The 12,002-nt window shown below is 36.6% G+C and overlaps 1 protein-coding gene across 1 annotated transcript; it reads left to right on the top strand.

Annotated features, from left to right (window-relative positions):
• Positions 1 to 6,032: 6,032 nt before the first annotated feature.
• LOC311068945 (endothelin-1) lies at positions 6,033 to 12,002 on the top strand. The gene is made up of 4 exons (XM_084091822.1): positions 6,033 to 6,292; positions 9,713 to 9,860; positions 11,037 to 11,165; positions 11,244 to 12,002. Exons 1-4 carry the CDS (start codon positions 6,235 to 6,237, stop codon positions 11,347 to 11,349), a joined length of 441 nt encoding a protein of 146 aa, XP_083947948.1. The 5' UTR covers positions 6,033 to 6,234; the 3' UTR covers positions 11,350 to 12,002.

Raw genomic sequence — 12,002 nt, 5'->3', positions numbered from 1 at the left:
ATCAAATGCTCTCTAGATTCTAAATCATCCCGCCCCCTAAATTATAAATAGACGCTGAAGCTGCAGCAAAAATTGGTCACTTGTTCACACATTTACTATTTTCTAAATGGTTAATGGCACATAGTGCACTATATAGGGTAAAGGGAAATATAAATACAGTGTAAATATGCTTTACATTGGGGCGAATGAAGTCTGGTTTCACGTTAGTGTTACGTGAACCGCCACAGCGTGCACACAGTCTGCTCCGGTTCAGAGACACGATAGCACAGAACGGATCATATGTGCGAGTTGGCGCATACTGGAAAATGTATTTGAATTCTGCACAGAATGCTATATTTGAAAGCGATATGGAGGAGAAACAGTTAGAGATTAGGAGGAAACTGTGGCTTTACCGAGGTTAATGGCTCTGGCCGAGCTGTGATATAAACTAAACGCTATTGGCTATTTAAAAAAAAAGAAAGGGGGAGGAGCTGTTCGATATGTCCCGCCCTGTCTTCCTGTTTCAGTAGAAATGATGTCAACACATTAAATAATGCTACGCATTTCAAAGCACTTCAGTGAGCCTTTAAGTTCGTTAAATGCAAAAAAAAATTTCTTGGCTGTAAATGATACAGCTGTTATGTAACTCCATGCACCATTCAAAAAAACAATGACATTGGAATACAGTACAATCCAAAACATTACTGATTGGTTTGTAGTTTTCAACACATTCCAAAATCTCAATGGGGCTATGGCATAAGCATATGAATATTTTCACCATCTATGATCCACAATTCTAAATGGTGAATAAATTGTGGCAGTCTCCTGACAACGTAACGTTAAAAAGTACAATACAAACATCAGGAGGAAGGACGAGACGGTGGAGCGCTGTCTAGTCAGTGGAGATTAAACTGTGATCACTGCTGCCAACTTTAAAAGGGACTCATTTGGAAACACTTGGGGAAAGAACAACATCAGTTTTGCTTTGGTGGCTTGTGGAAAAACTGGAGGCGTGCAGGTACATACAAAGAGGTTAATTTCCATCCATAGACTAAGGCCAGGCAGACAGAGCAGGAGTCCGGCCAAGAGCAGCAGAACCTTTCCATCAATGCAGAACTCTAAATCACTCCACCGACAGTCTCAAAGGTGTCGTGTTTTAGCAGGGCAGGAGCCAGGAGAGGATGTTTAGCTGTGCTTAATCCTCTCCTGGAAGTTTGACTTTGATCATATCTTGTACATTATTAACATGCGGTTCCATCCACACCCGAGTAGAATAGAGACGTGTAATGTACAGTTGCAGGGAGGAAGTGATCAGCCAGGCAGACAGTAAAATAGAAGGGCTAGATGCAAGCCCAGCAAGACCTACATGACATATGGTGAAAAATCTGTTCTTCGCTGTTATTAAGTGGCTCTCAGGCTGCCTTCAGCCAAGGCATACCCAGTAAGCCATGGCAGACTCAGAATACTGTTCTTGTAGAGCTGACGCATTTTGATCCAGTTGAGCACTGTAGGGTTGCCCACCCTCTGATAGTCCATTATATTTAGAACGCTTTGTCGTCATCTTGCTGTACACTGATGCTCTCATAAATTGCAAACTGCCAAAAGCACTCACAGTACACACAGTACTAAATATCTAGCACGTTGTCTACATATTTAGCACTGCGTGTTCTTACAGTATACGAACTGTGCAAACGCACATATGCTTCACAAATTTTTTTTTTTAATAGGGTTATTTATCTATGCCAGTAAGAAATATAAACACAAAGAAAAAAATCTACAGAGGTAAGTTATTAGACAAAATTTGCATTTGTAACCACTACTTTCAATGTTTGCCTCAGAGAAATTGCCCTATAACTCTTAAAGGCCTTTGCTTGAGCCCAATTACCTAAATATAGCCTTAAAATCTTTTTGGTATTTCAAGTCGCAGTTGCCCAACATGTGTTTTTCTGGTTGCATAATTACTGTGATTTGTCACAAAAATAGCATAATTATCATTTACTTAACCTTTAATTAGTTTTGTTGTCTTATCTAATTTATATGCTCCAGTAGTGTGGTTCTTGGATTTATCAGAACAATTAAAATGCTGATTGCCACAAATAAAAGCATTAGTACCAGTGGGATGTGTACAAGTGCTATTTTCATTTCACCATATATTTGAATTATTGCACATCATTTTGTATTACGCAAAAAAAAAAAAAAAAAAAAAAAAATTTACTTAGAAACAATTTTTAGAAATTGCTAGTAAATTTCGCAGATAATTATAAAGAAACAGCAAGTGACCCATTGAATTAAAAGTGAAATGTTGTAGTAGACAGACTGAAATAATATTTTCTTGTAAAGCATACTCCAGTAATTTTTGTTTTATTTACAACCTTTTAAATTTGTATACAGTGTATGTTCCCTAAATACTAGACATTTTGTCAAATTCAACAAAATTTGGGGCCATCGTAAAAGAATAATTAATTCAAAAATGGAAATTCTGTCATCATTCATGACTGTTATATCCTATGTATGACTTAATTTCATCGTTTAGTAGAATGTTTATGCTGTTCTTTTTCATACAGTGAACGTGAATGATGACCAGGGGCTGTCAAGCTTCTTAAATGTCAATCTGTTTCTTACACAATGTTATCGGATGACTTTAGAAGACTTGAAATATAGTTCACAATTATTATGGACAAACTGTTATGATACATTTATGGTGTTGTTTGCCATTATTGGAGCTTTGCAACCTCTGATTATCGTTCACTTTCATTGCACAAAAAAAAAAAAAATTTTGTGATCAATGAAAGAAATGATTTACTTTTAATAACTGAAAGCAAGAGGTTTGGTTAAACGTAAAACAAAATATTGGCCCCAGGGCTGTAGAGAAATTTACAGAAAAGTTATAGCAGTTTTTAGTGTAAAGCAGAGGAGAAAATCTGTACCTGGCAAGCTCTCATTCTACCTGAGATCAAACTGATGTCTGACAGCCTCTCAGCAGCGATAAAAGTCACCTCTGCTCCATTAGCCTTGAACAGTCACCCAACCGCCCCGTGGGGAACAGTCAGCATTCATTCTGTAATCAAAGGTAAAAAGTATGGTTTTCAGTAAGAAAGTGTCTCAGATTGATGCATCCGGCTCCCTTGTTTCCTGCTGGGATAATCGGTAATAAATCACATTTAATTTCCCTGCGTATGTGTGTCCAAGCCCAGCTCTTGAATATGAGACAGGATGTGGTGGAGTGGACCTGTGCTAGCAGGACTTTCTATAAGAATATCAATCCCTCATACATTATGCTTCATTCTGGTAAGAAGAAAGCATTAGCACTTCCTAAACGTTAACAATCTGGTGTATTTTTGTAAATATTAGGCTACATGGTTTGTTCTGACAAAGTAAAAAAAAAAAAAAACGTACCTTATCTTAAAATAATCTTAGGCTATAGTCATAATTTACAATTCTTTCAAAACAAATGTAATGAAGAAGTTTTGCAGTCCAATTTGTTTTTAAATTAAATATATGCTATAGCCTACTATAAAACTGAAATACAAAATCCCGGGGAACGACAACAGACTTAGGCTTTATTTATTTTTAATGCAATACTGGCGTAGGCCTACTGCTCAGGCCTACTATACTGCCTACAATTTTTCAAAAGCAATATGCTTTAAAGTTATATAACGTAGGCTACTGTTAGCCAGTCATCATCAGAACTCTTTGCTTTTCGAAATACGTACACTTTTGCTGTATAACAATGTGGACATTAACCAAGCCTGCTCAGCTTTCCAGGTGGTTCATGTAAAACACTGAAGCTCTGACTGACTCTGAAGTGCAGTTTTGAGCGGGAATCTCTCACATTATTTCTATAGGGAAACGCTCGACAACCATTTCTTATCCATTGTGTTGACCAATGGGTGAGAAATGGTTGTCGAGTTAAGAAAAGCAGTCTAATTTAGTGATTTTAAATTGATTAACGTGTTACCTACCTTTAAAAATTGGCCTAGAAATGAGATTGTAGTTTGAACGCTTGATGTAATTCCCACATCTGAGCACTAGGTGGAGTTGTAGTGCACATTCTTTTCTGTCATACCTTGTGTGAAATGACATCACCTTCATTATCAATGCCTGGAATTCTTGATTATTTTGAATTAAAGCAAATAAATGTAATTTATTGTAATTATTGTAGTTTTATAATAATAATTTGTTACATTTATATAGCGCTTTTCTGGGTACTCAAAGCGCTTCACATATGGAAGGGGGGAATCTCCTCAACCACCACCAATGTGTAGCAAATACATAGGCACTCACAAATACAGTGTTGTTTGTGTGTGTGTGTGTGTGTGTGTGGCTATTGGCCTGGTAAACCCTAAATTATTGGGGCAAAATGTCCCCACAAATATGGCAATATCCGAAATCCTTGTCCTTGTGGGGACATTTTTTTGTCATGATGAGGAAAACAGCTTTTCCTCATGGGGACCCCCCCAAAAAATGTCCCCACACTTGGATTTCAGATATTGCCATCTTTGTCCCCATAATGTAGGGTTTAAAGCTAGTCTAGCTTTATCATTGTCTTCTCTCAATATTTTAATTTTAATGTATTTGCTAGTTCCAGGATGGATAATCATGAACAGATTGTTTCATTTCAGGCTAGCTTGGCGAGCTGACAATAATTCTTTTGAAAAGTTTACGGAGATTTTTTCTTTTTGTATTGAGGTCGGTGTTCTGTGGAAACAGAAAGTTATTGATTTACTGATTGATTTAGTGAACGATTCCACATGCCTTTGTATTATATTTTTTTTATTTTTTGTACTTAGCAGTTAGCCATATTTATTAGTTTAATAAACACTTATTCAGCACATGGTCATAGCTACGAAAGATAAAACTATCTTTAATCAAAAAGTGATATGAAATGCCATACAGCAACAAAGACTTGCATTAAGAATCCAAAAACCTTCCTGTCCCTTTCCACCGTCATTCTCTTCCAAAGACCAATACTGCAAGTCTTCAATAAAATAACAAAGTTAGATTCACATAAAAAAATCTGTTTAACTTGTTTAGTGGCACGGTGTCCCTTAGTTCACAGTTCAATTCAGGAGCGTGAGCATTTTTTCAGACAGTCGTTCAAACTGTTCATTAAATCTCTCCCGCAGCTGCAGGAAGAATCCGTTTGGAGCTCTGAAGTTCTCCTTCCTTCTCCACAGCACCTCACCTCACTTATCTAATTGCTGTAGCCAGGGGCTCTGTGACCAAATATGTTGTTTTGTGTTGTGCCCAGCCTTTAATTATCTCTCCTGAATGCAAAACTAAGCCTAATCTGGACTAATGAGAAGTCAAAAAGTGAGCTAAATAGAACTACGGGTGGGAAAAAATAACCCCTGTGGCGCTCTACATCAGTTTGCCCCCACTGTGATTAAATGACAGGCCCCATTGAAGACCATTCTCAACTACTTTCACGCAATATCTCTTATATCTATGTTTGGATAGTGGAGCTCTTGTTATATCTATCATTTTCACAAAGTTTGAGATGATTATGGTATAACTGCCCAAAAATGAGAGCAAGAACTCTTTTTGAACTTTAGAAAATGTTTAACCAGTTAGAGGAACTCTCCACAGTTAATAGAGTCTGCCACGCAGATGCTTATATTGAGATGTTTCAATTGGCTTTTTATTGTTTTAATTAAGATGGAGGTTTACCACAATGGGCTTCCCTTGGTTTGGGGAAGAAACCTGGTCTGTCTAGGCTTTCCACTTTGAAAAAGCTGGGTTTCCTCTCCAGGCTGTAGTTTTGACTTTGTTCTTCAAACCTCCATTCCTAACATAGCGTCAGGAAGGCAAAAACAAAGAGTGCGAAAAAAATTCCCATGAGACGCCAGATCACCTAATTCGTCCATATGATAAACCTCTGACCATGCTGGAAGCACTTGATGAAAACAGACAAAGTTGAGAAACCCTGCTTTCACAAGCGATTTCATATGGAGTTAGAGCATCTCCAAACAAAGAGAACAAGGTCTCCCTCCCTTTCTCTTTCTCTCCCATTGACACTCCCATACAATATGTCTTGTCAAACACCTGTCCCCAGCATTGTGAAGAACAACTTGGCAGGCTGATCCAAAGACGGAGATGGGGGGAGGAGGGTGTGGTAGGCTGGAGGTGTCGAGAGAGTGGCAGGAGTTTGAGAAACTCCATAACCTGCTCTCTCTCTCTCTCCACACAGCTTTGCTCTCTGAGTGTGGATAGACATCCAGGAGACAGGCTTGCCAAATTAAAGCACTGTGCATCATGGATTTTTCCTTCTTATTTGCAATAAGTGTGGTTGTTTTCATATTGGAGCAACAAGGTAAATGGCTATCATCTTTCTTATATATAATTCTGTCTTTCTGTTCAAATCTTTAACAATGTGAATATTTTCCTATCTGAAAAATGTCATTGTCTAATAGTCAGCTTTTTACAACATTTAGATTTCGGTTATCAAATGTCTGCTTTTATAACACCAGTCACAATATGCAGTTGTAAAGTGTAAAAGATTGAACAGATGAATTAGGGTTAAATGTGGCGTAAAATGCTTCTTAATCCGTCTGGTTTGAGCATGTAAGGGTGTAAACTCCCGCATGTGTAGGCCATCTCCTACCACTTCTATGGACCACAGAACATATAACTTCCCTCATGGTGGAGCAAAAGCAGAGAGAGTTGCCTCAGAATGGTCTAGCTGGAGGAAATAAGGCTTTTGCACTGTGGCTAGGCTTCATTTTAATAGCGTGCAGAGTTCATCACCAGTGCAAGTTATCTCTGTAAACATTAGTTTAAGCAAAGATACATTTCAGAAATTTTGATTGTGATCATTGTGACATTTTCTTGAATCAATTAACATTGTTGCAGGTTGGCTCACGTTTTTTTCATAACCAAGTTTGTTGTTGAGCTCTTTAGTTTCAGCATTGGATGTATAGTATGCAGTGCAAAAGACTGGGATAATATACTTTACAGCAAATGAATATTATTATGGTTAATTGCTGGAACTACAGAGCCATGTTCCTCCGAAGTTTTGAATTTCAAGGCCGGTCTCACACAGGGTGGAAATAATCACAGCTTTTCATTTTAATAACAGCAGTCAAACTATTTTATCGCTATCTTATTGCTAACAACAGAAAAGCTTTTGCTTCTTCATGGGTGAGATGGTCTGGTTTAACATTGGTGGTTATGGATTTATGTAATCCCTCACCTGTCCTTTACAATTCTACACTGATCCACCTTGGCAGTCATCTCTCTCTTCAGGGCACGGGTCACAAAATTAAATTTTTCTTGGGAAAACAAAATGTGCTGAGGAGTACAGAGCTTGCCTTAGGTTTCACAGTCTCATACCAGTATCGAGTTAGAAAAGTCTAGTCTGGTAAAATATTACAGGGATAAAGAAAACGTTTCCTGATTGTCTTTCTCACGATTAAGGGATGGTATAAAGTCAGTTGAATGTGAATTATGTGAGGCATTTTTAGCAGACGTTCCAATGGATTTGTAACAAATTCCAAGCTCTAAATCTAAGCTACTTGTTGTGATTCATTCTCCTTACCTGATATATAAAAACTAGCCCAAATGCTTCACTGGGAAACCTCAACTGACGCCTTGAGGACATGGATGACAACTGATTTCCAGCATCAAAACAAAAGTCAGACCATTTGTTGTGTATTCCACATCAAACTCATATAGTTAAACCCCCACAGCTTTGTGATAGTGATGGATTACTGTGATCACTCCCAGATCGCTTTCCACAAGACCGGGGCATGCAATTTCACCCGTTTCTATAAGGACTTAGAGCCTTAGGCTCTGTTCGCCTGATTGAGCACCTTAGATGTCATTCGGGTTACTGAGGTCCAACTAAACACCTCTTCCATGTTCCAAAATTCACCACTGCTGAGCCTTCAAGAAAGCGAGACTTCCAACAGCCTTAGTTCCTTCTTCATCTATCTCACCTCATTCAATAATTTATCCTCTAATAGGGGTGTAACAATATATCGTGTCATAATATATCGTAATACAAAAATGCAATATGTGTTGTGGACAGTGAACCAAAATAAAAATTACTATTGAGAAAAAATGTACGTTTTCAAAGTTTTAGTGTCAGTGCTACATTAAACTACTATATATAATGTTGAATATAATGTATAATAATGCAATGGGGAAATATCTGTGGGTCCTGATAATGCCAAATGTCTTATGTTACCAGTAAAAAGTGGCCTACATTATTTTAAATATATCTAGTCAGTGACAGAGTGAAAGCATATTCGTCTAAAATAATTCTGTATTTTCAGCTTCAGAATCATGAATATTTTTATTCTGGTGTCACTATTGTCCTGTGGATTGGGTTATCAGCACCAAGTCCAAGCCTATTCATACACCCACAATGTAATACCAAATTTAGCATTTTAATCAACAGTACATTTTTTCCTTAACCTTTTATCATATGTCTTGAAGTATCGCAATAATATCATATCGTAAGTTCAGTATTATGATGTGTATCGAACTGTGACATGAGGGTATTGTTACACCCCTATCCTCTAACTTTCCTGGCAATCAAATGTTCCATGGTATTCTTTAAAGTACTTTGGTGTGTCATGTATAAATTTCTTGTTCTTTTCACTGTAATAAATGAGTTGCTGATTTATTTATAAGTACAATCAACTTGAATGTTTCAGTCATTTCAACTTAAATTACATTAAACTTACCAAATTTATTTTTTAATTTTATTTTGTATAACTTATATAAAAAGTTGAAAATTGCTTAACTTATTTTGATGAGTTAAAGCAATGTAAAAACTTATGTTGTCATAACTTATTGATCATATAATTTTTTCAGTGTACTTTGAGATTTGTTTTTCTGTTAAAGAGTTACCATGTTGCCGACGAACAAGGGATCTGTTTTTGATTCAACTTTTAAAACCCCAACCATCGGAAGCTGTAGTGGTGGTTTGCTTTGTACCATTTACATGCGCTGCTGGAATCCTAGAGGCATTAAATGTGGTTGGCCACATTCGTATTTGCTGTCTTCTTTAAACATGGTCCACATGGGCCACTTGGCTTTTCATTTCCCTCAACCTTAATGAAGCTCATGCAACCTAAGCCATTTTGTTTGTAGGTTTCCTTTTTATTCTGTGACATGATTTTATTATTTTTACTGAGGTTGTGTGGAAATTCACTTCTGATCTAATAACCTATTAGATCATAGTTACATGAAAACTGGATCTGAGAATCCTCTGGATTAAAGGCCTAAAACAAAGAGGACCTCGGAGACACAACATTGCTGAAATGTTTAGACAGCAGCATGAGCTTATGTTATCTCTTACATCGCCAAGCATGACTAATATTTTGACATAGGCTTGGGGAAATAGGAAAATATTTGCTAGAAATCCATGACTTAGCTGTATTTGATAGTCTTACCCAATTAGTTTTTTTTACTGCAAATACAGTACAATTTTTGATATATATTTTGATGTGAATATATTTTAAAATGTAGCCTATTTATTTCTGTGATGTCATGCAGTGTTCTTCAGAAATCATTATAATATACTGATTTGTTGCTCAAGAAACATTTCTAATCATTATCAATGTTAAAAACAATTGTGCTGGTTAATATATTTGTGGACACCGAATAGAAAGAACAGAATTTATTGTCAGAACAGAACAGAACAGTCTTTTGTAACATGTCTTTACTGATTGTGATAGTTTCTTTTGTCACTGTACCTGTTTGTCTAAACTTTGTATTTGTTCAGTCCCAGGGTCACATGCCAACATTAGTCCATCTGTAAATGTTCCTCCAGAAATTCACCATCGCGAGAGACGCTGCTCCTGCGAAAACCTGAAGGACAAAGAATGCGTGTACTTTTGCCACATAGGAATCGTCTGGGTCGATACACCCAGGTACATCATTCAAACATTGATCTGTCTGTGTCTGTGTTCCTATAGAGATCTCTTTGAGCAATACAACAAAGAAAGAGTAGTGGAGGTTGAAATCTGTGGGGGACTGAAGCTGGTAACCTGTACACTGAAAGCAAGTGTCTGGTTGTATTTAAGTGTGTGGTCTCATTAATGTGGCCCACGCATGGAGACCTGAGGACAGGCAGACTGCCTTTGGTGAAAAACAACCAAGAAACTAAAGATTGAGGGTCTGGCTCTCGGGAAGTGAAATTAGAGTGAAGTCTTTTATATCTTGAAAATTCAAAGAAGCACAAGTCTTTTTATTCAGTTCATGAATTTGAAAATGGCTCTTTATTGTGCAAAAAAACTAAATAATATATATAAAAAATAATATTTTAAATATGTTATGAATATGGTCAAAACCAAGCATTTACACGTGTTAGTCAAGTCATCTTTATTTATATAACAGTTTAATACAGATTGTTTCAAAGCAGCTTTACAGTGATAACAGGAAAATAATGCATTTTGGCTGTTGTTCAGCTGAAATCAGTTCTGGCTTGATTCAGTTCCATTGTAAAGATCATCGATTATTAAATTAGGCAGTTTCATCTATAAAGCATTTCTGTTTACTCATAAAGCACATTTATTGGTCATTCTGCGTGACCATATTCTACATTCCTTAATCTACCCAATACCTAAACTTAAATGGATAGTTCACCCAAAAATGAAAAGTGTGTCATCATTTACTCACCATCATGTCGTTCCAAAGCTGTATGAGTTTCTTTCTTCTGTTGAACACAAAAGAAGATATTTTGAAGAATTTTGGTAACCAGACAGTTGATGGACCCCATTGACTTCCATAGTATGAAATGAAAATACTATGGAAGTCTATGGGGTTCATCAACAATCTGGTTACCAACATTCTTCAAAATATCATATACAGGTTTGGAACAACATGAGGGTGAGTAAAGGATGACAAAATAAGCAGTGATTAGGAGTTTATTGAGGCAAAAGTCATAGTTAATTGTGAGTTAATAGTGAGAATTGGACCCTTTTCTAAAGTGTGACCGAGTTTTTTTTTCCAATAATTTATTACATTTGATTAAAAAAAAAAAAAATCACATGTTAAATATTGATATGTTTGGAATGCACTTAAAAAAATCAGCTGTTCTCTTTCAGTCAGGTCATTCCCTATGGTGTAGGTTCACTCCAAATGCGTCTAAGACGAGATATGGAACGATGCCACTGCGTACATAGAAGAGACACAAAATGTGTGCGGTTTTGCTCTTACTTGGATCTCCAGCAAAAGTGAGTTTCATTATTAAAATCGCACATTGTGGCAGTTGCATTGCATTTTACTGATGCCTGACTTGGTATCTTTTTCAGAGATGAAAATGCCTCAGTCAAAAATTACCATCCCAGAAACTACAAAGAACGATACAAGTCTAGATTCCCCCAGAGACAGAGGAGGCACAATCCAATACAACCCTGAGAGGGATGAAAAAAAGCTACACAGTAACTTGCTGTATATTATTATTATTTGGGCAGCAAGCCTGGCCGTATATCTGAATATGTGTGCTGTGAATGGTTTACAAACTATAGTATTATACATATTGGGCTTGTCATGAAATGCTAGCATCTCAATAGTGACAGTATGAAGCAAATATGAGTGATATACAGTATTATCTAACTGTCAGTATTTTGCGAAATACTGTGAAACCGTATTGCTTCTAATTGACGTGTATATACTATATCATCTGATGTTTCCAATTTTGTGTCCTTATAGTGATTACATTTTGAATATTTATTAAGGGCAATAGTGGTTTGTGGGCACTTTAGGTTTGACATTAAACATATTAGTTTTTCTTGGGTAAAGATCACTCTGTCATCCAAGGTTCAGAGTTTTAATATTATGTCTAGCTTTCTGTAAATTAAATTGTGGATGTTTGTTAATGAATAATATGAATAATTAAAAAATGTCTGTGTATGCACAGAACTAGGACAAGCAGTTCACATTTATCAGTGGATATACAGTAGTTTGATTTTTCAGACAGTTGAAACTTGCAATCAATTTGTAATCTAATGAATGAGCTGAATATTTATTGTAATGTGAAAAGGCAAATAATAAAAACCTGAAACCCAGTC

The sequence above is a fragment of the Abramis brama genome (genome assembly GCF_963993115.1).
Source record: "Abramis brama genome assembly, chromosome: 18".
NCBI classification, from domain to species: Eukaryota; Metazoa; Chordata; class Actinopteri; order Cypriniformes; family Leuciscidae; genus Abramis; species Abramis brama.
The sequence above is the reverse complement of the archived record's forward strand: the minus strand, read 5'-3'. Positions and strand labels throughout refer to the sequence as shown.

Coding starts and splice junctions, on each gene's coding strand:
- LOC311068945 (XM_084091822.1), top strand. CDS start 6,235: ATGGATTTTTCCTTCTTATTTGCAATAAGTGTGGTTGTTTTCATATTG. Junction 6,293..9,712: donor TTTCATATTGGAGCAACAAG/GTAAATGGCTAT, acceptor GTATTTGTTCAG/TCCCAGGGTCACATGCCAAC. Junction 9,861..11,036: donor GTCTGGGTCGATACACCCAG/GTACATCATTCA, acceptor GTTCTCTTTCAG/TCAGGTCATTCCCTATGGTG.